The sequence below is a fragment of the Squalius cephalus genome, assembly GCF_949319135.1.
Source record: "Squalius cephalus genome assembly, chromosome: 12".
Classification (NCBI taxonomy): domain Eukaryota; kingdom Metazoa; phylum Chordata; class Actinopteri; order Cypriniformes; family Leuciscidae; genus Squalius; species Squalius cephalus.
Genome location: NC_137133.1, coordinates 15669329 through 15697119, shown reverse-complemented (window position 1 = coordinate 15697119; position 27791 = coordinate 15669329). Strand labels below are relative to the sequence as shown.

Genomic DNA, 27791 nt, shown 5'->3' with positions numbered 1-27791 from the left:
ACTTTATGTTTGTTGGTGAAAAAAGGATGGTAACATTTTAATTTTAGTGTCCTTGTTACATATCTTGCATGTACTTAGTACTAACAGTAAATTATGCATAATTACATGCAACTATTTTACAGTTCTGTTCCCCATGTACATGTACTTATTATAGTAATTGCAATAACTAGGTACTAACCCTGAACTTAACCCTAAACCTAACCTTTAAGGTAGGGTAGGGTAATAAGGTAGGGTAGGTAATTTTCGGAGAGGCTAGCAATAGCAAGTTAGCTTTGAAAGCATAAGATCCCACCCTCCCTTCAGAGCGTCTTCAAAGCCATGTACCTTCAAAACACATAAACGCACACAGCAGGGACCAAAGAAAAGCGCCACGACAGACGCCGTTAAACTACCTCATGTCTCAAAGCACATAACATTACAATAACAATGAACATAACTTAAAGAACATGTACCACCTGACTGCTGCAGATTTATTTCAGTGTTGATAGTGTTGCTATTGAAACACATAAACTGGAGTCACGAACCGCTCTGAGTGTAACATCACAGGTTTACATCTCTTAAATGACAGTAGATTGTGAACGCAGCATAAGCTGGTTGTTTTGGTTCAGGAGGGACTGTAAAAGGCCACTGCTGTTTTGTTTGCGGTGCTCAGTGACTGAAGTCTGTCTAGTTCTGTACAGCATTAAACGTGCGGATGACGTGTGAATTCTGCGTGAGCAGGTGTGCGGGGGTTTGGAAGTACATACGTTGACAGGCAGGTAGGACATCGTATCATTGCATTCGGACCTAATGCAATGACTGGACGAATATATTTATGGTCCTTCGCCTTCCACATATGATATGTGTATATATACATATAAATACATTTAGACCACTTAATTTAGTGATTGCTATCAAGATGTGAAGAGACTTTCAACCAGCGCAACAAAAAAATGTTTCTGGAACTGATCGCCTACCCTGCCTCTAACCCATGTAGTTACCTTATATTACCCAATACTTTCAAGTACACTGTAAGTACACATACTGTAAAATAAAGTGCAACCCCAAACCCTAATCCTAACCCTAGTACCTAGTACTAGTTGAGTACATGTAGTTAATTAATTTTATTTATTATAAACACCTTAAAATAAAGTGTAACTATTAGGCTATTATTATTATACACTGGGTTAAAATTTGAATTTGAAAATGTAAATCAATTTAATTTATTTTTCATTCAACTTTTATGTTGACTTTTCTTTGTTTAAAATGTTTCAAAATAAGCCTAAAGCTTTCTGTTTACTTGTTCAATTTATATTTTTGGACACTGTGTATTCTTTTTCTATTCTATGCAGTTTACAGTTCAAGGCAATTCGTCATTCTTTCATAATGGACAGTAGTTTCCTGTAAATAGTCTGATGATGCAAAATTGACTAAACTGCCATTCATGACGTCACAAGTTCTGATCTACTCTCTGTTTTTTTGAGTATTCTCTGTACAGTGTTACATAACACAACAAAACCCAGTGGCCTTTTCCACACTTTACGCCTGCCATACGTCTACATTTGAGTCAGCAAGACCAGATCTTATGATTGACGTACCATACGATACAAAAGGCTTCACATATGTCAACTGTTATTATGATTATACAGTAAATGATGTATTGTGGAAAGATCATGAAGATGGTTTCCATTCACAGGGTCTCACTGCACCCTACAGAATTTCTGAGAATTTCTCTAGAAGTCCCTTTGACAACATTTGTTCAGTTGGAACACCATGCAACATAATAAAAAATGGATGTATAGGCTTACTATAGTAATTCTACAATGTACATAAAACCATATAGAGTACAAATACAATAAAAATAAATGTGTGTGCGTATATAATGTTATAGCCTGTTTGGGTAATGAAATTGGTTTTATTGTGTAATAAGTAAACTGTAATATATATATGAATTATAGTATATTACAAATGCTCTAATTTTTGCAAGGTTATACTTACAATGTCATAATATACAGGTGCTGGTCATAAAATTAGAATATCATCAAAAAGTTGATTTATTTCAGTAATTCCGTTAAAAAAGTGAAACTTGTATATTATATAGACTCATTACATGCAAAGTGAGATATCTCAAAACTTTATTTGTTATAATTTTGATGATTATGGCTTACAGCTTGTGAAAACCACAAAATCAAAATTAAAATATAACATGAAATCACACAGTAATTACACAGTGATACCATGGTCAATGAACCAGGTTTTGGTTCTTTTGGCAGTGTGGGCAGGTGCAAATCCTGCTGGAAAATGAAGTCAGCATCTCCATAAAGCTTGTCTGCTGAAGGAAGCATGAAGTGCTCTGGAAATGTCCTGGTAGACGGCTGCGTTGAGTGGACAGCACAGTGGACCAACACCAGCCGATGACATGGCTCCCCAAACCAACACAGACTGTGGAAACTTCACACTGGACTTCAAGCATCTTGGATTGTGTGCCTCTCCATTCTTCCTCCAGACTCTGGGACCTTGGTTTCCAAATGAGATGCAAAATTTGCTCTCATCAGAAAAGAGGACTTTGGTCCACTGTGCTTTATTAAATCCAGAGTCAATGCAGCCGTCTACTGTACCAGGACATTTCCAGAGCACTTCATGCTTCCTTCATTCTTCAGCAGGATTTGCACCGGCCCACACTGCCAAAAGAACCAAAACCTGGTTCAATGACCATGGTATCACTGTGTAATTACTGTGTGATTTCATGTAATATTCTAATTTTCTGAGATTTTGATTTTGTGGTTTTCATAAGCTGTAAGCCATAATTATCAAAATTATAACAAATAAAGGCTTGAGATATCTCACTTTGCATGTAATGAGTCTATATAATATACAAGTTTCACTTTTTTAATGGAATTACTGAAATAAATCAACTTTTTGATGATATTCTAATTTTATGACCAGCACCTGTACATTAAGTCCCCCTTAGTCAATAATTTCATCCCTTAAAACTCATCTTTGATTACAGAAATTACACATTTAAATGTTTTTTTTTTTCCTTGAAAAGAATTGATCATGCCTTAAAATACCTTGAATGTAACTCTACACCCTTGCCTCATTTAATATACACATGGTACTATGAATATGCGAATTAGCCCCCGCCTCCACTCACTCACACCAGCTCAGAGATCCACTCGTTGACGATCACAAGTTGTCTTGGTTGGTTACGAGGTAGTTTGTGACGTAAGAAACAGCAGCGATTTCAAACCGTGTTTTTGAGACTGACTTTGGTTCACTGCAGTTTTAAAGAGAAAATACTCAGCAATGGTGTTGACTTTTGAATTTGCACATGGTTTGCCTTAAAGCATATTAAAAACACCACATAGACATATAAACAACATTAAAAGCTTGATTTTCAACACAGGGAGGCTTTAAATATATATTTTTTTTATCTATATAAAAATATATAGATATATTAGATATATTTGTCTATATAGCTTTTATTCATTTTTGTTTCAGTTTTTGTTTGTTATTTCAAGTTCATCAAGTTAAAGTAAGTCAAGTTCACTAATGTTGCCTTGCAAATGATATTTTATTTGATTTCAGTTAACATTTATTTTTTTAAATATTATTTTAGATATATTTTAACTATATTTTATATTTCCCTCCATGACACCTATGCAGGTGCCTAACATGAATATTATTTAATGTGCGTTATCACTCAGTTGCTGCAAAAACATCTGCAGTCGGCAAGGTAAAATGTGTTCAGCTTCGACTTTTAATATCATGTACAGATATATCCAGGTGAATGTCATACACAGCGATACATCTCAGGCTGTTTGTCCGCCCTCTTCAGAAATCTGTTTCTCCTCTGAGCTGCTGAAGATGCATTGACATGATATTAACATCAGTTCACTAGCCAAGTTCAACTCACAAAATTACATTATACACATTATAGGATGCTTGATGCATTTGTGCTCACATCGACTTGCTCTCCCTCTCTAATGAGAAAACCAGTTCGGGCACAGGTTGATCCTTAGGCTGAAGAGAGCAGCATCCGCCTGAGGAAAACAACAATATATAAACAATCATGCATACAGCATGATGTATGAAGGGACTGAAGGACAGTAACTGAATGATGCACAGTTCTTAGGTCTTACCTGAGATGATATACACATAAGAGCTTGAGTTATTCATCATGAACATGACAGGTGAGCATGAAGCCCTCGAATCAGTCTGATGGCTGGACAGGTGATATTTGCTAGAGTTTACTGCAGTGTAAAGCGGGACGCCAGTGACAGCTACTGGGAACAACCAGAATTGCCAATAAATCTTTAACATTAGATCAGTGCTTCTCAACCATGTGTGTGTGTATATATATATATATATATATATATATATATATACAGGTGCTGGTCATATAATTATAATTTTCCAGCAGGATTTGCACTGGCCCACACTGCCAAAATAACCAAAACCTGGTTCATTGACCATGGTATCACTGTGTAATTACTGTGTGATTTCATGTAATATTCTAATTTTCTGAGATTTTGATTTTGTGGTTTTCACAAGCTGTAAGCCATAATCATCAAAATGATAACAAATAAAGGCTTGAAATATCTCACTTTGCATGTAATGAGTCTATATAATATACAAGTTTCACTTTTTGAATGGAATAACTTAAATAAATCAACTTTTTGATGATATTCTAATTATATGACCAGCACCTCTCTCTCTCTCTCTCTCTCTCTCTCTCTCTCTCTCTCTCTCTCTCTCTCTCTCTCTCTCTCTCTCTCAATCTATATATATATATATATTAAACATCCAGTGTTTTCAGCAAGTGACAGCAGAAATAGAAGAAATTTCATAGCCGACTGCCTCTGAATAATTGTGTTGGATACTGGTAGGCCTTGGAGTCAAAATGTCTCTTTACATGTATTCAAATCAAGTATTATAAAATTAAACATATATTTATAATACATTTGTGTGTTATCAACTTCAGGCTTCTATCTTTAATTTCATTTTTCTTACCTGAAGATGAAGCACTTTTGGAAGACATTTTTCCCCAAAAAGTATAGTTGGATGGATGTTGAAGTCTTCAAACTAACAGTCTTTTGAGATTGAATAAATCTTTTTGTTTTTTTAATGATGCATCTATGTCATAGCTTTTGAAAGATGCACTTTCAGGATTCATTTCATCAATTGTAAAATATAGGCTACTGATCTAACAAATAAAACTTGATTGCTCAACATGTTTCAAGGATTGTGGAGGCCAAATAATTGTAGCATGTTCTTGAACTTTTAGATTCAAAATTAATATTTAATGATGTTGGGCTTCTCTGAGACAAAAAAAAAAAAAACTTATATTTAAGCTATAATGAAACCAAGTAAGAGAAAAGAAAGAGGGATCCATATGCTATATTCTGAATGAATGAGTGATTTTGGATTTCATTGGATCTTTAAAATGGCCGTTTATGTCTACTTTAGTGCACTATTAATGGTGACTGATATAGCCTACCCTCAGACCACCGATCTATATAATGACATTATACAGATCAGTGCCTCAGACTCATTTGTTTCAATGTAAGGAATGTCAATGAATAAACGTGAATATAATATGTTTGCAGACAGCGCCCTCTGTTGGTTGAGAGTCAAGTTTCTTCCAAACAAACGTTTCTTCCTCCAGGGTGCGCTGAAAACCACCATGAAATTAAAATTGAGACTACATCTTCTTTTTTCGAATTTTGCACTATTAGGCTATAAATAATTTATCCGTGCACATCATCATTATTATTATTATTGTTTTTAATTTTATTCATGTGCCCTCATAATCCTAAATCAACTTCCCCTTCCGCTTGCAACGACATCTCTTCTCTGATGATGTGTTGACTGGCGTGAGGGTGGGACAACCTGTCACTCATGTGAGATCAACCAATGGCGTATGTTTAACTGCCGCTGCTTTCTCAGATCGGCTCGGGTTGGATTAAAACTTCATGTTCCGATGAATTTTGTAAAATTCTGTACACAATAATCATCAGAATATCCCTTCTCCTGTCTATGAAAATGTCCACATTTTTTAATCTACTTGTGGACACTCATTTTAGGTGGCGTTTAGTCAACTAAATGACTACATTACATTGAAATATAGGCTACATAACCAGAAATAAGAAGCTCAGATCAAGTAGGCTAGTCCATAGCAAACCACAAGCATCCAATCAATACCTTGAACAAATAAAGTCGTGCTCTACATTTTTTATTTTTCGAGAAGCCGCTTCACTTGGCGTCGCTAAGGGGGTGAAAGTTAGAACGATTCTAAAGGCACATGCACTTTTGGGGCCCCCAGAGATCGATTTTATTAATGGAATGGGTGCGGTAGGGAGCCAACCTCATATTCTTTCATAGGGCCCAAAATGGCTGGCGGCGCCATACACACATGGGTCCCAATAGGAAAGAAAACATTATTGCAACTTCATTTCATGCCGACTTTAAGCCACATTCACATCAGTAGGCTATGCTTGCTGTGTTATTGTTTTAAACATGTTTAAATCATTGTCACCTGACGGAAAATGGAAATGTGGCTGCCACACATATCTCTATTAAATTATATAAGTGTGTATGTGATTACTGATGGCAATTTGGTATGCAAAACAATCATTCCAATAAAGTACATCAAATGAAAATATAATGGAGTACTACAGATCCCACCATCCACCGGGTCATGCGTAAACAAAATCTGTCCAATGAATTCGCAGCTTCTGTGCGATCACGTGTCTAGCAGCTTGCTGATTGGTCGTCCACGAATCCATGTTTGAAACGTGGATTTTCTTCGCTGGCCGGTGTTGTTGTCTTCATCTTAGTAGGTTGTTTACTGTATTAAAGATTTAATGCCAGTGCATCCGCGTGATAGAAAAGAGAATAACCACGAAGAAATGGACGTGGACTATCCAGAACAAGAGGCCAGCACCTCCGACGAAGAGGAGTCCGTGAGCTCGTCCGTCTCTGAGGATGGAGACACTTCAGGTAACGTTACAGACAGAGACTTATGAGAAACACCAGAGTCATTTCGTGCGACGATAAAGAGAATGGTCAATTTCTTGCAGACATGGATGATGAAGACTGTGAAAGAAGGCGAATGGAGTGTTTAGATGAGATGACAACTCTCGAGAAGCAGTTCACAGACCTGAAGGATCAGTAAGTGATGAACAGCACATCATTTAAGCCTAAAAATATGTCCAGGTGAAGACTCCAGTCGGTGTGTTCTGAACTCTATGTAGGTTGTATAAGGAGAGGCTCGGTCAGATGGATCTTAAATTGCAAGAAGTGATGGCTGGCAGTGCTGCAGAATACCTCGAACCCCTGGCCACCCTGCAGGAGAACATGCAGATCCGAACCAAAGTCGCTGGTCAGTTAATGCTAGGATTATATTTACACACATGATACAGCTGATGTAGTTTAAAGGGATTACAATCATCACGCCAATGTTTGATAAATGATACTGTAAAGCAAAGGTCTACCCTATTTCAGGTTAGGAGTACTGCATTTAAAGGAATAGTTCACTTTAAAATGAAAATTCTGTCATCATATACTCACCCTCATGTTGTTTCAAACCTGTATGAATTTCTTTCTTCTGCTGAACACAAAGGAAGATATTTAGAAGAATGTCAGTAACCAGACAGTTTCTGGGTCCCATTGACTTCCATAGTATATATTTTTTCCTACTATGGAAGTCAGTGGGACCCAGAAACTGTCTGGTTACTGACATTCTTCTAAATATCTTCCTTTGTGTTCAGCAGACGAAAGAAATTCATACAGGTTTGAAACAACATGAGGGTAAGTAAATGAGGACAGAATTTTCATTTTAAAGTGAACTATTCCTTTAAAGCCTGGTCTATTATTACCATTTTAATTTAAAATAATTTAAAAATAAAGGATTACGCATTTTCCATCTACATTTTCCATCTACTTCTTCATCGTTCAAAACAAAAGTTTGGGGTCGATAGGATTTTAAAAAATAATTAAAAAAATTAAGAAGTCTCTTATGCTCACCAAGGCAGCATATTTGATTGTAAAAACGGTAATATTGTGAAATATTATTACAATTTAAAATAACAGTTTTCTATTTGAATATATTGTAAAATGTAATTTTGTCCTGATGTCAAAGCTGAATTTTCAGCATCATTACTCCAGTCTTCATTGTCACATGATCCTTTAGAAATTAATCTAATATGATGATTTGATGCTCAAGAAACATTTCAGATTATTATCAATGTTGAAAACAGTTGGGTATCATAAGAAATTTTTGTGGAAACGGTGATAACTTTTTTCTGGATTCTCTGATGAACAGAATGTAAAAAGAACAGCATTGTTACGTTATAGATATCTTTATAAATGTCTTTTACTCTCACTTTTGATCCAATTAATGCGTCCTTGCTGAATAAAAGTATATAATTTTTTTTTTAAGTCTTTCTGTTCCTAAACCTTTGAAATGTACTGTATATTTATTTATTTTTTTACAAATTCAAAAATAAAATATAGCTGCAAGCAGCGATGATGGGCCCAAGCCGTGGCGCAACCGCCACCCCGGTGGCTTTAGGAAACGTGCTCATTTGAAGCAGGTAAATGTAAATGAACTACGTCAAAATCGTTTGAATATGCCACATTTACTGCAGCAGCTGGTGCCACTATAACCATGAACCACAACAGCCACATCCATGAGATCATTTAAATTTAGATGAATATAATGTCAGGATGTTATAGGTCACTTTTTAAATGAGTGAGAAGTTATCATTTGCATGTCTCAAAATTCCCAAAAGTCCAGAAGTATTTAGCCTAAGTTTTTTTATATTTATATATGTACAGTATTTGTATATATTGTCGTCAGTGCACTACAAATAAACTAGTTATTGCCTTTTTGTCATTCAAACTTAGAAAAAGACAAGGCCTCGCAAATTGGCTAAAAATAAGATGGTGATTTCAAAGCATTTTGAAAGCGACACACTTACGGTTGCCAGTTGGTGGTGCCATAACTTTGACTCACAATAGTCACATCCATGTGATCGGCCTCTTACAAGGAACATACAGCTGATAAATTTGTTGCGTCACCATGGCTAAACCATTCAATATATCAAAAATCCTTTGGGGCTTGGGCCCTAATAAATAAATGTCTACAAATTAGATATTATAACAAAATTTAGAGCTTTGTTTCAGGTTCAAAATACAGTAGCGCAAATGCTTAAAAAAGCAAGTATATATTATGAATTTGATTACTTTCTCTTCCTACAATTGTCAGTTTGTAGTCTGATTTGCTGATGCTTATGTTATGATGGCCTTAGTCACCTTTTGCTCATATATATTTTTGCAGGTATCTATCGTGAGCTCTGCTTGGAATCTGTCAGAAACAAATATGACTGTGAGATGCAAGCAGCCAGCCAGCACTGGGAGGTAACATGCAGGCATGGGAATGGGCTTAAATTCACAAAGAGTAGGCTACACCACTACAACATTCCCAGTTATTTTCCCTTTGAAGACAGCCCTGCTACTAATATACTCACAGCCTAAAGGCCCCCATATCCTTCAAGGCAAAAATTAAGTTAATTCGCTGGAAAGATTCGCTCCTGCTGGTAAACTCCTTCGAACTACCAACTACCAAACTACAAACTATTGGTCTGTGGCGATGATGTCGTAGGTAGGTGTGGCTCTGAGGCTCCGCCTTTTATGACATGGAAATCATCTCCAGTTTATTTCTTCTGTTGAGTCTGTCGAGGTCAGACGTCCACGAGTAAAAACATGAACACCCTGGAGAGCTTCTTTAAAGTAGAAAATGAAGTTATAATACTAATTAGAGACACTAACACTGTTTTTCATGTTTAATAATGTAAAGCTGCTTGATTTAAAAAAATCGATAGTAGAAAGTGGTATCCAACAAAGGCCGTGTGTCCAACAAAGCGTTTTTAGCCAGCTGAAAACGCTAGGCGCTCTGCCGAAAACACCTATTTATGGGCGCTTGAGAGCGTTTTGGAAGCGCAGTATTTTTTTCAGTTGAGACACTTTGCTTGTTATGATACGAAATATTCGCGAAAGTGTTGCTAGTATCTCATTTCACACATATTTTGTTTCTGTGTTGATTCTATAAATGTTGATACAATGTAACATATTTTCTCTGGCTCTTGTTCCGCTATTATGCTTGTTATTGTCATTTGTTGACGTTGTACAAGCAGAATGTGGCGGTTGGTCGGTGTGGTATTAGTCCCGCCCCTCCTCCACTGTGATTGGACGGTTGGGTAAAAAGTGACAATGATGAGCGCTACGTTTTACCTAAAGTTGAATATTCTTCAACTCTCAGCGACCTGTAAAAAACGCTCAGTGCCTCGTTACGCTCATGGCGTTTTAAAAGCGCGGCACTCCCATTTAAAACAATTGAAAGAACACGCCAGCTGCGTGAAAAAACGCTTTAGTGGACCAGCCCGGTCTCACCCCAAAACGTCATGTACTGACGGGTCTTGACCATACGGCAACATACGACGAAAAGGGTACCCCTAAAACGTCCAAATGAGACGAAGACATAAGCGCACCAGCAGCGCCTCCTAGCGGTACCCTAACGCATACCTAAACCTACCCATAACCCGAATCGTCACATATGGACGTTTTAGGGGTACCCTTTTCGTCGTATGTTGCCTTATGGTCAAGACCCGTCAGTATGTGACGTTTTGGGGTGAGACTGTGTTAAGTGGACACACAGCCTAACTTCTGTTTTCTCACCGCTGTCATTTTTTTTTTTATTAATGAAAGGAAAGCAAGCACACATATTTATATATTCATCTAAACTTCGCTCTCAGCAGCGTGGAAGGCATTGGGATGTTCGCTAACAGTAAATCGCTGCTCATGAATTTTGAAATTCTTTTTACCTCAAAGCAAAGAATTTAAAAGAACTTCGCCATGAGTATATTGGGGCCTTTATGTTCAATTTGTTACTGAGATAATTTACCACCTTCATGATGTTTTTCCTCAGAGTGAGAAGCTCCTGCTTTTTGACACGGTTCAGAGCGAACTGGAAGAGAAGATCAGACGATTGGAGGAGGACAGACACAGTATAGATATAACTTCAGGTAAAGTACAGATTGCGACTCGTACTGTGTAATCTGTGAATTTAAATGTGACGTTTTACCTTTTCACTGCATTGATGTGTTCTTGCTCCAGAACTGTGGAATGATGGTCTGCAGTCTAAGAAGAATAAAAAGAAGGATCCCCTCAGTCCTGGAAAGAAGAAAAAACCTGTCGCTGTGTCAGATATCCTTTGTAAAGAAGTCGTTTGCGCGTCTTTTTATAGTATTTGTTTATGGCAGCAGCCTTATTCTGTAATGCAAAAGAAGACATTAGTTTCCTGATCCGTCCCACGACCATACATTGTTTACATGTTGCAAGACCTGGATATACTTGAAGACTGGACTGCAATAAGAAAGGTTTTATTTTTCACCTTAATCTGTTTTATTTTTTGCAAGTGAGCTATTGGAAGATCTCTAGCATTGATCAATTACATTGTTTTCTGTAGGCTATGGCTTCAATGGGTCCTCATAGGGTAAAAGTAGATGGTAAGAAGGATTTTGAGCATGTTTTTGCATGTAGCATCGCACCGAAAGTTCACTCTCTCTATATCGGCGTGTATCAACTGTAAAGACTCCTTAAGTGATTTGTGCAAAAGCATTTCAGGTCTGAGGTGAATTAACGGTATGTGTTTATCAGTCCCTCTGAAGCCAGAAAGACACCATCATGTTGCCCGATCAGAAGATGGACGTCTGTTCTATGACAACAAATGGTACAGCCGGGGTCAGGCCATATGCATCAACAGGAAGGACGAATATCCTATCAGGTGTGTGTGTGTGTGTGTATGTGTGTGTTTACTCATATGAGTGGTTTCATAAACATTTCTGTCCCTGAGGGTGATTTATCTTTAAAAGTGCTTTTTTTTAAAAAGATTTTTTTGTTTTTCAAGGACACCCTAAAATGTATCACAAAGTAACAGTAAAGACTTTTAAAATGTTACAAATTCCATTAAAAATAAATAAATAACTGTCCATTCATCAAAGAACTCTGGGGGGAAATGTATTATGGTTTCTACAAAAGTTTTAAGCAGCATCAAATCATCATATTAGAATGATTTCTGAAGGATCATGTGACACTGAAGACTGGAGTAATGATGCTGAAAATTCAGCTTTGCATCACAGGAATAAATTACATATTCAAATATTTTAAAATCGTAAACAGCTATTTCAAATTGTAATAATATTTCACAATATTGCTGTTTTTTACATCAAATATTCTTTGTGATCTTATATCATTTCAAAAATCTTATATTATTATATTAATTATTTACTATAATTAATTATATTTTATACTATTATTATATTAGCCTAATACTTTTCATTGCATCTTTAGTTACGTTCCTAATTTTAAGATTGTTAAATGTGTTAAAATTCTAAATTAGCAAGAATGTGTCTATTTTTAGGATTTTCCACTATGCACATTTTTTTATTTAAAAAAAATATATATATATATTATCAATTCATTTATCATTTGGTCACACTTTACAGTGGTATGTTGCCAAGTAATTACATAAATAATTATAGAGTAATTCTAATTAATTACATGGGTTAGGATTTACTATTACTATAGGGTTACGATTAGATTTGGTTTAGGGTTAGTTAGTTGCATGTAATTATGCATAATTTATAGTAATTACTATAGACGGACACTAAAAAAGTGTTGCCTTTTTTTGAGCTACTTGTAATTACACAGTTCTTGATATTCATATAGTAACGTGTAATATGTGTAACAAAAACACTATAAATAAAGCATTAAAAATAACAACTAATCACTAGATCATGTCAAGTGTTAGAAAATGAACACATTAATCAAGTTAATCAGAAGAAGTGAATATTTGGTCACAGGGAAGCACAATGACATCTTGAAGATCAAATAGGTCAATCATTTTAAGATCTGCACCATTACACTAACTTACTTTACTGAAGTCTTTCATGTCTAATGCTTGACTTTTTTCCCCCTCCAGTGCCACAATAATCAATGTTAACCAAGACGAGGTTTGGTACAAACGTCTGGATGGCAGCAAATCAAAGCTTTACATCTCTCAGCTCCAGAAAGGCAAATACACCATGAAACACTCATAAGTAGTGTTCTTATCTTCCCCCTTCTCCCCGTTTCCTGTGTGGAAACCAAACCTTCGCTGGTTCAACTCTGTTCTCCGTTTGTCACCATGACTGCTCGTTCATGCTGGAGGGACTCGGGTCTTACATGCATGTACCACATGTTTGCACTTCCTAAGTTAGAGCTGCTAAACAAACACCTGGTTGCCAAGGAAACTGTGTGTGTGTGTGTGTGTGTGTGTGTGTGTGTGTGTGTGTGTGTGTGTGTGTGTGTGTGTGTGTGTGTGTGTGTGTGTGTGTGTGTGTGTGTGTGTGTGTGTGTGCCTTGATGACAAGGATAAACCAGTTAAGCCTTGTTCAAAGCAGAAGAGCAATGAAGCTCAACTTATTGGTATTGCTGATACTGAACACATGACAGTTTCCATGCTTTTTATTAAATACAGAGTCAGTATTTTTATTTGTAGATTTATGGAGCATGTCTTTGTTCTGAAACAAGTTAGTGCCATGTATCCTGTTCTGTGCCTGTGAGATGCATAATGTTTTAAACAACAGAACGGTTCACTAAGCTCCGCTGGGCTAGTGTTATTTTTGTACGTGTTCAAAACATAATACACAATAACTTGTCACTCGTAAAGGTTATAAAAGGTGTATTAATGTTACAGGCCTTGTGCGAGTCATATTCTTGTTTTGTAACCATTAGTATTTTCAATGAAGCCAACTGAATGTAGCATATTCTGAGCTTTTGATCAAATTTGTGATTCGTGTCTGGCTATATAAAAAACTATCTCTGTTACATATTGGATTTTTAGAACCCAATCATCAGCTAGAGACTATGAAATTATTACAGTTCATACAGTTGTACTGAATGCTGCTTGTTGTGTACTTATCACATGTTCACATCCATTTTATGATGTTTCATTGGCAAAGTTTGGGAGGAGCTCAATTAATAGGATAAGAGGTATATATACAGCAGATGTACCTCTGTTGGGGGGTTACATATACTTTCACACTTACATATAATTAGCATATTGGCATAATCTTTATCTGATTATATGTTAATGTGAACTTGTGAAGCAGTGTTTTAGCACTTGAGTGGTTTGTAATCGTGTACTGAGTTACATGATTTGAAATTGTCTGAGTGCTTTTATTAACAACTGATATAAAATGCTTTAATTGATGCAGTACCAAACACTACACCGGTCTTGCCAAAATAACCATGTCTTCCTGAAGTCACAGAGGTCCAACACATCCTTAATGAAATTTACAGCTTTAAAATAAATCTCCTCATATTAGTAAAATAAATCTGAGTGTTATGTGACCCATAAAAACAACATTTCTGTAGCAGATAAAGATCTTCCTGCGATGTTCAGAAGCAGCTCTGACAGGACTGTGAAGTGAATGAACAAGTAATCATATATTGCTGTAAGCTACTCTACACTGAGTTTTTGTTCAGAAGTTTACAGTGGAAATGTAATGTTCTCATATAAAGCTGCTTTTGCATGGTATTGTGTTGTTTTTGTATTTATCCTGTGCTGTTTTAGAATGTAAAAAGTCGTAATGTTTCCCAAATACCAACCTTTCTTAGTTATTTTTTGTAGCTAGCCTACTACTCCCATAAAAACGGTTAACTATTCGTAGACACCAAATCACAATCGGGTTCCTTTTAAAGCAATAGTTCACCCAAAAATTTAAATTGTGTTTACTCATCCTTGTTGTTCCAAACCTATGAGTTTCTTTCTAATCAGTTGACGGTAGACTTCAATAGTAGAAAAAAAAAAAAAAAAAGTAAGCCTATACAATGGTCAACGGATATGGCTACCATCAACTGTCTGTTACCAACATTATTTAAAATATCTTCTTTTGTGTTCACTTTGGGACATTTATGCACACATAGATTTATGAATGAAATCTACAAACTTATATTCGATCCTGCAGCTCAAGTTTCATGAATTAGGTCCATTATTTCCCTAAAAAAGCAACTGAACGAGATTAATCATGATTAGTCATTTTTAACAGCCCTAATATTTTAAGACATGATTGCCTATTTACCAGTTTTAAATGCAGTGTCTCTCTATGACCATACAGAGGCAGTACAGACTTACAGTTGTTTATTCTGTCAATGCATGTGGGGCATGTATTGCTGCACCACAGTTACTGTCTCTCTTCAAAAATCTCATTCGCTCATCTGTGAAAACATGTTTTTTTATTTTTGTTTTTTTAATCTGTGGCTGGTGAAATGTCTTTAATATTTCTCGACTGATGTTTAATAGTTTTTAAAGCCAGCAAATTCTCTTCAGTCAGCAGGTGACTAATGGTAGTACTCATAATGAATTGTTTATAAGTCAAAAGAACCTGACACTCCTTCAAGAGGGCCAGAGGACTAATGAGCTCGAGCAAAAGACAAAGAACACTTTTACGAAATGGTAGCTTAAAAAAAACCTGCCTGAACTGATGCAACAACCTGAAGTGGTCAAAAAAAAAAAAAAAAAAACACTACAGCAACAAAGTGTCCATAGCCAAGAGCAGAACCGACTTCCTGCAAACGCAACAAAAAACATTAAAGCTGAAGTGTTGGCTTTCTGCTCCACTAGCATAACCAAATAGAACTGCTAATGTAACGCACAGGTTTCCCAGAACACTCCCCCCGTGTTTTATTGGTCGGAAAAACAGGTAGCCACGCCCCCAAACGAACGGCATTGGTTGAGTAAATGTTGCCGTACTGAGCTGGAGTTCTGAAAGCGACGTGAAGCCAAAATGTCGCACAAACCTGTGGTTTCATTAAGTTAGAAGGCAAATAATTTAACATTGAAAAAACTACACACTCTTCAAATAATAATTATAATGTAACTGAAATATCAACTCACTCAACTAAAGTTTTGAGGGTTCTTAAAAATTTACAGCACTTGGAAGAAATGTAGGCTATTATATCACAGAACATTGCCTAATATAATATCATTAGGTTACAATATAATCATATTAGGCAGTGTTCCTAACCAATATGACTCAAATTTGGGCAGACACTTGAGGTTTGTTGTCAAGTTTCCCCACACAAATGAGGCAGGCGTTTTCTCAGCGAGTTGACTGAGGTATGTAAAGTGACACCTGTCCTCGTACCTGATATCCATCAGACTCAAAGCAGGCCAGGGACGTGGAGGTGTCGCTGCTGTTATGCCGTTTAGAGAAATTGATATGGAAATGATATTGAAATCATCAACGGCCAACCTTTTGTAGAGCTCCTCAAAAGTATAGACTGCACTTTGGTTTTATCAGGAACGTGTCTTCAAGAGAAAATTATGTCACATTACCAACATTCCAATCACTTGTTCAGATGCTCCAGGAAAAGATTAATTTTTCAGACTTCAGTCTTGTTCACTCCACACTGTAAAAAAAAAAAGTTGCTGTCCTTAAAAAGGACTTACATTTTTTTTTAAGTACAATCAACTTGGATGTTTAAGTCATTTCAACATAAGTAACATTAGACTGACTTTAGTTGAAATTAGTTGAATCTTGTATAACATAAAAAAAATGCTTGTAAAAACATATGTTGTCATAACTTATTGATCATATAATCTTTTAGTGTACTTGACCCAGACTGACCATTTTTAATTTGTGTTCCCACCGGAAGAGAAACAAGATGCATACAGCTCATGGGACCTCAGGTGGTTTGACTTTGAAAACTGACTGAGACACTTTTTTTGTGAGATCAAGCACTTGCATGTTCAGTTTCATTTTGGATGTGTTTTGCTGACTTCTTTGCCCTGTTTTGCTACCTTGCCCTGAAAATGTCATTGATTATTTGCAAATTTTCAGGCATTATTGTCCAGTGAATTTGTTCATTAATTCTAATTGCTAATACTGCCAGCCTGACCTCAGTGAGATCATTTGCGTCTGTTCCAGCTTCATTTAAACACATCACATCTTCAAGGGCAAATGCAAAGCAAGCAATCCAGGAGGGAAATGTGGGTGAGAATATTTTATGAGAAATGTTAACCAGAGTTAAACTAGAGATGACAATCTACACGGGAGTCACTTCCTCATTGAAGAAAATGCAGAGAGAGCAATGTTGCGGTTCATGTAACAAAAAGTGTGTGTGTGTGTGTGTGTGTGTGTGTGTGTGTGTGTGTGTGTATATATATATATACAGTATATATATATATATATATTCATATATAAAGTATACTTTTTTTAAATGGCTTAAAAATGGACATTATACTATATCAAAAGGTTTATTGTAAGGTCAAACTATTCAACATTCCTTCCTGAAGTTCCACTCTAACCTGAACCTGCTAATCAAGGTCTTCAAGTCACAATAAGATACAGGAAAGTGTTTTGGAACTCAATGGCAAGAATGTAGATCTCAAAGATCCACTACATTCTACCGTAAGTGCCCTGAAAAATTCTGCCATCTTAAGTGAGATTTCAAAGATTCCATCTGAAGGGAGCGAACATGTTGCAGATTGTTCCAATTGAACACATTTTGTCTTCAACATATATCACGTGCTCGGAGCGTAGGTAGCGACCCTGTCAGTCGAACACAGCTCGAGATTGAACACCCCAAGGTTAGGAAATGGTAATAATAATTACCTTATATTAAGAACAATGCATGTTGGGAGTTCCCACAAGGTTATGTATGTATCAAATTGTGTATGTCTGAAAAGACCTGCCAGTCAAACGGTTAGCATTTTCCATCCTGCTGGGTTGCTTTCTCTGGCAAAAAAAAAGACTGAAAGTTCAGACATTCCTGCTTTGCCCCTTACTGGCACAGCACATTGAATATTCATAAACGGCCTCGTATGTTCCAAAAGGCTTGAATTGTTCAGCCAGGCTGCATTGGGATACCAAAATAGAGAGTTAATTAACATTTAATCTCCAGTTTAACCCAGGGTCAAACAGTCAGGCCGGATAAGCTGAGACATGGCCCGTGAACAATATAAAACTTGTTGAAAATGTTGAAACTGTATCTTGCCAGAGGGAAGGCACAGTACACCCCACGACGCTTGGACAGTTCCCCAGTCTGCTGATATAGATATACTGCTGACAAACCTTTTGGAACAGAGAGCAAACCAGGGAAGTAAACAAACACACACACACACACAAAAAGAATTACCCATTGAAGTACTTACCATATTATGCGTACAGCCAAACACACAGCCCTTCAAAGTATACTTCATTTGATAGTGTGCGCAAACACAGGCATTCCGTTCTTCTTTTGTGTTAAAAGTGCACTTGAAAAAATGTATCCTATTTTATTTTATTTTTTCAAAAGTTATGTGATATAATATGACTAACTCTCTCTAAACTCTACGTTAGTATCTCTAAAGGTGCGGTCACATTAACGAAATGTAGCCAAAATTTTACGGGCAAAAAGGTTCCTTTTCCATTGCTAATAATGCAGAGATGTATAAAGCACTGCTCAAACAGAAATCGCTTTCATAACCAAGCAACTTTCTGTTGGTCGGCACAGCGAAAATCTGCATGGGAAACTTCTTCGCCTTCACGCGAAACTCCTGATCACTCAGTTTCCTATTGAAATGACTGCAACGGTAAATGTGACCACTAGGGCATCTATTGTTGTTGCCATCTCCGGTAGTTTGTTGTTGTTGTTCAGTCGTTTCTTTTTGACTGGCCCTTAAAGTGTTGCTTCCTTGTTGGCAAACTAATTAGTGCAGCAACAAACAAAAAAACACCCTCAAGGTTGTGCAAGCTGAGCGTTCATTAGAAAAATCTGGCTGTTGCTGCATTCACGGCATGTCATAATTGCCGTACAAGAAGACAACACATGACGTTATACTTGGAGATGTTCACGTCCTTGGACTGGGAATTATGTGTTTCGTTCAACACTATCAACACCTAAATGGATCTAAAGCGGTCAGGTGGTACCGCGGTCACATGGTACAAGTCGGAGCTCTCAGACTAACTAACCCTATAGTAAGTACATGTTATTTATCAGTACTTAAATGTATAACTATACTGTAACAACTACACCTTAAAATAAAGTGTAATTAAGTTTTTACAGCTTCACAGAATGAATCTTACAAAAAATATGGTAAAATACTTTCATTTAGATTTTCTCTACTTTAATACTTTTGATTAGTGACCTAGAATTAGTGCAGAATATTTATTATTCACTTTATGTCATAACTTTTTTTGGTTAATCCTAAAAGATTCTGTTTATATCTAGGTTAAAGGGGCTATATGCAACTTTTTCCCCAAAATAAAAATTTAGATAATATATATCCCAAATATTCAGCATGACTTTTGGACCCCACTGTATATGTCTAACATTTTTTTAATATATTTTTACTCTGCCTTATTACTGTTTATCTCTGTAGAAATGGAAAAAAAACCTGGGGGTTTAACTGTTTATACTGTTCCAGCACCCACCCCCATCCCATACAGCCCACTGAAGCCTCCGGCAGCATCAGCACATTCCTGCATGTGCCTCAGACTCTTACGTAAGCCTGACAGAAAAGAAGCAAGAAATAAAGAAAACTCATCCCTCGCTAACTCCTTCTTCACCTGGTTGTTTGAGTGTTGGCTGGCCTCCGGGGCAGGAGGAAGCCCACAGTCTGCCGCCGAGAAGCACACGCTCAAAGACAGGCTGGATCAGAGCTTTGTGTTTACTCAAACCTGCAGTTGAATAGAGGAAGAACTCCACATCCCTTTTTTGAATGGGAAATGCTTAGAGAGAGTGAAACTGGTGTGAATGCAGCAATGCTTGCGGAATCCATTTTTAGGCCATGTTAGGCTCACAGGAAGACACATATTGTCGTGTAAAAGCATAACGCTGAATTGAATGGAATGAAATATCTCTATATTCCAGGAACTTAATGCATGCCTTAGTTTGGAAAGGCTATTTATGGGCTCAGAATTTTCCCCACCAATCTATATTATATTTATCAAATTGGATATGTTCATGAAATGAAGCATACATTCAAAAAAGCTGTGTAAAACAGTCTTCATAGTTCAAACAAAATGGTGAAATGAGGCTGCTTTGATATGCTGGTGAATGTAAGTACATTATTGTAACTTTTGCCTGTGGGAATCAGATGGAATTGGTGGTATTAGCATATAGTAAACATTGTGAATGAAATAAATCAACTCTAGGGGTTTAATATGACTTAAGGATGCATTTTTCTGTTGTTTATTTAGCGTTGGTTTATATAGATGTAGTTTAGGATTATGACTATTAGGATTGAGACCAAGACGAGACCAAGGCATGGCGAGACAAGTCAAGGCCAAGACCAGTGTGTGTTGAGACCAAGACTTTGAGGTGATTAAGACCAAGACAAGACAAAGACGTATAGGTGTTGAGACCAAGACCAAGGCATGGCGAGACTGAGTCAAGACCAAGACCAAGACCAGTGTGTGTTGAGACCAAGACTTTGAGGTGTTGAGACCAAGACAAGACCAAGACAAGACCAAGACAAGACCAAGACCAGTGTGTGTTGAGACCAAGACTTTGAAATGTTGAGTCCAAGACGAGATCAAGACTAGTGTGTTGAGACCAAGACTTTGAGGGCTGAGACCAAGACAAGACCAATACTTTGAGGTGTTGAGACCATGCCTACAGTTTGTTTTGAGACCAAGACTTTGAGGGTGAAGACCAAGACAAGAACAAGACTTTGAGGTGTTGAGACCAAGACTACAGTTTGTTTTGAGACCAAGACTTTGAGGTGTTGAGACCAAGACAAGAACAAGACTTTGAGGTGTTGAGACCAAGACTACAGTTTGTTTTGAGACCAAGACTTTGAGGTGTTGAGACCAAGACAAGAATAAGACTTGGAGGTGTTGAGACCAAGACTACAGTTTGTTTTGAGACCAAAACTTTGAGGTGTTGAGACCAAGACAAGAACAAGACTTTGAGGTGTTGAGTTTGTTTTGAGGCCAAGACTTTGAGGGGTTAAGACCAAAACAAGATACAAACTTTAAGGTGTTGAGACCAAGACAAGACCAAGGCAGGGCGAGACTGAGTCAAGACCGAAACCAGTGTGTGTTCAGACCAGGAGAAAGTGTTGAGACTAAGACAAGACCTGGGCAGGGCGAGACAAGTCAAGACCAGTGTGTGTTGAGACCAAGACCAAGACTTTGAGGGGTTGAGACCAAGACAAGACCAAGGTGGGGCGAGAGCGAGTAAAGACCAACACCAGACCAGCATTACTTAAATTCATCTAAAACATCAACATTTACTACCTGAGAAACATCTTATATTTAATCATTTACAATTAGAATAAGACACTAGAGCTGTTAACAATCAACTGAAATCACTTACAAAATTCATCTTTGCACTGCAGAGGTGCCACAGAAGTTGCATCTGAAGTATTTCTGAATTAAAATTCATTTTGATATAATTTTGGGTGGCATCATTAAACAAACTCCCTTTTTGAAAAGAAAGCCTTATTAAATAGACATAATTGCATACATTTTAATAAAATAGTCAAATAAGATTTTTTAGTAAAATACATTTTAAAATGTTTATATTTGAAAAGCCTTATCCTCAAAATCAGTCAAATGGTGGTCAGAAACATGGCCCCCCAAAAATGTGGTACAACCCTCTTAAACATCATTATATTTATGAATTAATAATATAAAATACCTTGAGAGAAAAAGCACGTAAGTAAAGTATGTCATTTTTTCTTGATGGTTACAGCACAAAACCATTTCTTGAAAATACCATACACATTTTTCAAAACCCTCTGGTACACATCAAGAAATATGTGTTGATATGAAATATGACTTGCAAATATAGCATATTCTTTATTCAGTTTCTTGAGCACCAAATGCAGAGACTTTCTCACCTGCACTCACATTGAAAACACAAGCTCGACCACTGCTCTGAAATGACACATTGCTAGACGCAGTTGAACATATTAATTTTAGCCTCTCCATTTCCATACTAAACATGCAGCCTCCAGATCAAGTGACTGTTACACGGAGAGTCAAAGAGCAGCAGATGAGTCACTCATTTCCATCTCAGTGGTCTCAGGTGGGATACAGCGTACACTCACTGTAAATATAGCTCTTCAAATGTACACGTCTGTAGCTTAAAGGTCCGAATTCTGCATTATTGAGTAGATTGCATCAACCGGCAACCTATAAACTTATCTTTTGGGATCCAATGACTCATTAGTTGATGAGGCCATTCGGTTATTAGCCCCAATACCAGGCTAGCACAGAACAGTGTCACTTATCTATTTGTAGCTCGTAAACTTTGAAAGACGAATGGCTAAAGGAAATCTGACTAGCGCACTATAGCAGAAATATTAGACTGTGGTGTGTGTTACAGTCTGCTAGCTCGGGTTTTCCCTCGGTTGCTTGCCCCACCGCTACATCGGCTTCTTTTATTTATAAGCCGGAGAGCATGTTCAGGTGCTTTTGAGAACAGAGGGGTTTTCAAAGCTACTGAAATGAGGAGCTGAGCACGAAAACAAAGGTCTAGAACAAAAAGGGTTGCTTTACATTTCCATTCCACTTTGTCTGAAAGTCAAATATCTTTGCTACTCCTTTGCAAGTTATCAGGATGCAGGAGAGATTTATGAAACACTTCAGCTCTGAATCGCACTGTGATGTTAGAGAATATAAATGCTGTAGAATGTAGTAATGGAAAGTCAAATTAATGAGAAATTAAAGAGTTTGCTTATCCCAATGGAGGATTTTGTTCATCCATGGCATGTTTGGTTAAAATTTTGGTCAACTTATAGTGAACACTATCCATTTTATTATCAGTGTCAGGTAAGAGTAAGATGCTCGTCTAGATTTCGCTGCTCACTTATCTGGGTTTATTATAAAATTATTAATAATTAAAATAAGTTTACCACAGTTAATTCACTGTAAACATGTGAAGTTTACTTAAACAGGGTTAATATATAAAAATATCAATAAATATAAACTTAGACATATACATCATACGTGATGCACGCAAGCACAGCACATGACCTTCCGTAACACCCACGTCTAGAAAACACACACTCGACCTCTGTAATAAACACAGACATGGATGTTAGTCCCATCCGAATCTACATGAAATCACAGACGTCGAGTGATAAAAACTCTAACTCAAACGTCGGTTAGAAAACTAGTCCCGTCCGAATAGGGCTTAAGTTGTCTAATAACTTGCCAGTTTCAGCACACTTAAGGAGAAGGTTTTCTGCAATATAATCCTCCAACTTAGTTTTAGTTTCCACTTTTTCATGTGGAAATTAAGTCATTCCATTTGCCTTAGCCATGCAGAAGAATTTGCCTTTCAAAGTTTGTGTGTCCTCATTGTTTCCACAATGGAATATAATGTCAAAGGTATTTTCCATGAATAGGTCACAAAATAGGGCCTGAAACTCTGAAAAGATTTAGAAAATTAATACTTTTTGCTTTACAATTGGTCATGGAGCTGCTTTGTTAGCCTCAGGAGAATTTTCTAGTCTTTATTATTATTATTGAGCTTGCATTGCAACCCTTTTGCCAAAATTTTGGGGCGAGGCTAAATAGCACATAGCTTAACACATACGATAAACAATGCAGGACAGGGAACTATAGCTGAGATAGATACACAGAGCAAAAAAGGGCGAAACTAACTAGACACACCTGAACTGAGGACTCTAATTAATATATAACCATGGAGACAAACAGGCAGGGAAACAGAGAGAATGGAACCAATTAACAAACTAGAGGCAAAAGACAAAATAGACCAGACCAGGAAAACTGAACAACACAGAACAAACTCGAGACATTTGTGCATGTTAGCAGGTGCAGTCAAAAATATTCAACCCCCATTGCAAATCAGATTTATTGGCAAAATTTACAGACTTTCAGCTGTTTGCAATGAACAAATCAAACAAAAGTAATTGGAATACCTCAACACAACAAATGTTTCAAGTGTTTTTTTTTTATGTGAAGACTTCAGATGCCAAAGCCTCTAAGTGCCATCTGAAATTTCCTTCTAGAATGATCATTTTTATCAAGCTTGTATGTTTATGTTCATTTATTTCACTTTAATGGCAATGGAAATTACCTATTAATTGTCATTAAAGTGAAATTACTGAATTTAAATATATGAGCTTGAAAAAAATGCTCATTTTAGAAGAAAATTTCAGATGGCACTTTTAGAGGCTTTTGCATCTGAAGTCTTGCATGTACACTAAGTGCACAGGGTTAATAATTAAAATGAGTTTACTACAGTTAATTCAATTCTACAATGAATTCAAAATGGTAAAAGTTACTTTTCATGCTAGGTTAACTCGGTAATAATTTATCTGACACATCCAATAGTTCCTACAACAAAATTGGGATTTAAACCTCAAATGCTTAAAAAGTCATGGGACACAATTGTAGGGTTATCGCTGAGCTTAAACAAGTAACTTAATCTCTCAACAGTAAACATTAGAACATTCAGCGTTGTTAACTCATTGTCTAAATATCCCCTTTAGTCATTAAGACACAAGAACTTCTCCTCCCTTTCGCACTGCAGAAAATGCGTCAGGTCGTCTCTCCATCAAAAGGCAGCGTCAGCTCCGTATGCCTCAGTGCTCCAGAGATCTGCAGACGCCATCAATACCAGAGGAACTGGCAGGAAAATGGGCCAATCTCTTGTGAAGCCAATAGAAGAGATCTCGGAAAGACTCACACAATCCGCTCAGTTTAATTAGACTGCAGGACGTGAACATAAATTGATATACTTCATTCCCCTCGGGTTTGATTGCGTTACCGCAGGTTTATAACTATACATGTAGGAAATTGCATCTGGCCATCTCCCACATCATAAACAGCAATATCTTGCTGCTCCATTTCACTCACAATGTCACGTGAGCGCTGCTTAACATTAGCATTTTATCGCCACTGCAAAGCATTCACCGCTCTGGCCGTCACTCCCACTAATAGCCAAATGCTCATTCTGCAGTCAGTTATGCAGAACCGCGTTGTGTCCCAGCATTCCCCGGCTCAGGTGGCATAAATCCAAGATTACAGCGCGGGATGGGGGGGGGGTGTACATCAGAGTGAGGAAATCCCTGGCAGGAGGATCCCAGCTCAGCACTTTTTCTCTTGAGCGTGCTGACGCTGCTGCAATCCCTCATTCTCACCTCCACAGTGGTCAATGCACCATGACTTGTGAGTTAAACCTAGAATGGTGTTCTCCGTCCACAGTGTCAGCAATGTCTCTTTTCTGTCCAGTGTACTTTTTTTGCCTTCTCTCAGCAGTAGGCATAACTGTCATCTCACTCAGACTTCCTCTTTGAGCCGTGACAGCCATGTTACATCCGCACCCCCACATTGCATAAACCACACGTATATAACTGTGAAATAAGTTCTGTCATGAAATGGGGCAGGCTGGTCAATTACATCGTTAACTACATGGCACAAGCTGACTGGTTCTTGTTGCATCTGCAGCCAGTGAGCTTGCTGCTCTACATTCAAATAGTTGGTCAGTGTTTGCTGTATCAGCTTGTAGCGAGCTTTCAAAGTTCCTCTGAAACCCTCCACCTTCCCCAGCTCCACCTGTATAGATTTGCTATGAGTAATTTAATATATGCTATTAGTATGTCTTACATGCTTACAGCAGTGTGTCTGTGTATAAATTAGCAGTAGCAAGTACTTGCTCTGCAGCAGCAGCAGTGTAGCAGATCTATTCTGCCAAAACTAAATACATTAACATTGTCATATCCATTACCATGCTAAACTCTCCCAGAGTTGTCATGATAGAACTACACTGTAAAAAAAAGTTTTTTCCAAGTTGTAAATAAGAGATTATTTTTAGTCTGTTTTACAGGAAAATAGTATTTCAGTCTTTCTACATCCAACTGTAACGTTTAATTTAGTGTTACTTGCCATTTCTTTGTAATTATTTGTGAAATTCCCTAGCAATTCTGAGTGAAAATTGTTTTAAAGTAGTATTTTTTTCAGTTTTTTCAGTGTATTAAAGTTTAGCTTTTTATTTTTTAATTTCTTTCCCAGCTTCAAAGGGATAGTTCACCCATATGTGAAAATTCTGTCATCATTTACTCATTCTTTGGCCATACAAAACAACACCCACTGATATTAAAGGGATATTTCACCGCTGGAAAGATGAATGTGTATTTAAATTGGGTCGTTTATGTAGTAGAAATGTGAAATTATTTTAGAAGTTGGTGCCTTCTAGACTGAGAAAAGCCAGAAAATTTATTTTTGGCTTATGTGGATGAAAGACAACAACTCCCAGAATGCACTTGCTTCGGTGCCCTACGAGGCCACTCCCAAGCCACGCCTACCGGTTACAGAGGGCAGTATCGGAAGAAATGATACAACTAGGCTAGTTGACTTGAAACTGAAAAGACGCCGTTTTATCGTGAGATCCCACCCCCTATGGGCGGGTTGAAAACATGCAGAACTAGCTCCTACTACTGGCTGTAGTCTCTAGCCTCTGGACAAAAAAGCCTCCTTTTTGCATCAGCTGAGGTTTTTTTCCAGACACACAATACAGAAATCTCTCGTCTCAGGGGGACATGAGGGAGGGAAGCACGGTCATTCGAAAATACTTTCCGGGTTTCTACTGATACAAAGCTTAATGCTAATCGGTGAAGTATCCTTTTAATTGAATGAACAATAAACACTGCCATATACACTACCACTCAAAAGTTTTAGGTCAGTAAGATTTTTTTAAAGGAATTAATACTTATAAATACTGAAATTAATAATGAATAATCAGCAAGGATGCATTAAATTGATCAAACACTTGTAAAAAGTGATTTAACTTTAAAAAAAGTGAGGAAACCCATTGCTTTAAAATGATTAAGTAATAAACTTGATACGTAATTGAAAAAATTAAGTTATGTGAACTTGACAGTTCCACATAACTTAATTTTTACAATTAGGCATGAGGTTTCTTTACTTAATTTTAAGGCAACGGGTTTCCTCACTTTTTTTAAGTCAATTCAACCGATAACATTTTACAGTGAAAGTGACAGTAAAGACATTTACATTGTATTACATTTCTACTTTAAATAAATCAATTCTGTTCACTTTCTGTCCATCAAAGAATCCTGAAAAAATATATATCACTGTTTCCACAAAAATATTAAGCAGCACAACTGTTTTGAGCATTGATAATAATAATAAATGTTTATTGACCATCAAATCATCATATGATTTCTGAAGGATATCTGTCATTTTTAATGAAGTAATGATGGAGTAATGATGCTGAAAATTCAGCTTTGACATCACAGGAATAAATTACATTTTAAAATATATTATAATCGAAAGCAAGTATTTTAAATTATACAAATATTTCACAATTTTGCTGTTGTATTTTTGATTTAAAAAAATGCAGTCTTGATGAGCATAAAGGACTTCTTTTAAAAATCTTACCAACCCCAACCCCAATGAACAGTCTTCTTTCATTATTTCAGTTTTTTATGCCTTTAATATGTCTGAAATCTGTCAAAAATGATCTCTTTGAAGATGAGTTTAGATTGCTCCACAGTGTATATTTCTGTTTGAGAAAAAGGAAGAGAGACAGGGATACAGTAAAAGGCGGAAAGAATAAAGTTGAGCCTGAGGGTTTCCTCCTGATGTGGAAAAGCCCTGGGATCCCTCTGCAAACTGCTCACGTCTTTTATTTTCTTCCCTCTTTGTTAAGCTGACAGTCACCCTCCCCATCTGCAGTTTTCCCGGGGAAGCTTTCCTGAACTTAGGCTCTGTGTCATAAAT

General features: G+C 37.0%; 1 protein-coding gene across 1 annotated transcript; it reads left to right on the top strand.

Annotated features, from left to right (window-relative positions):
• Positions 1 to 6745: 6745 nt before the first annotated feature.
• brms1lb (BRMS1 like transcriptional repressor b) lies at positions 6746 to 14886 on the top strand. Its single transcript, XM_079889144.1, has 10 exons — positions 6746 to 6981; positions 7062 to 7152; positions 7236 to 7363; positions 9323 to 9402; positions 10970 to 11066; positions 11158 to 11247; positions 11356 to 11420; positions 11510 to 11549; positions 11701 to 11827; positions 13025 to 14886. Exons 1-10 carry the CDS (start codon positions 6846 to 6848, stop codon positions 13140 to 13142), a joined length of 972 nt encoding a protein of 323 aa, XP_079745270.1. The 5' UTR covers positions 6746 to 6845; the 3' UTR covers positions 13143 to 14886.
• The last annotated feature ends 12905 nt before the right edge of the window (positions 14887 to 27791 follow it).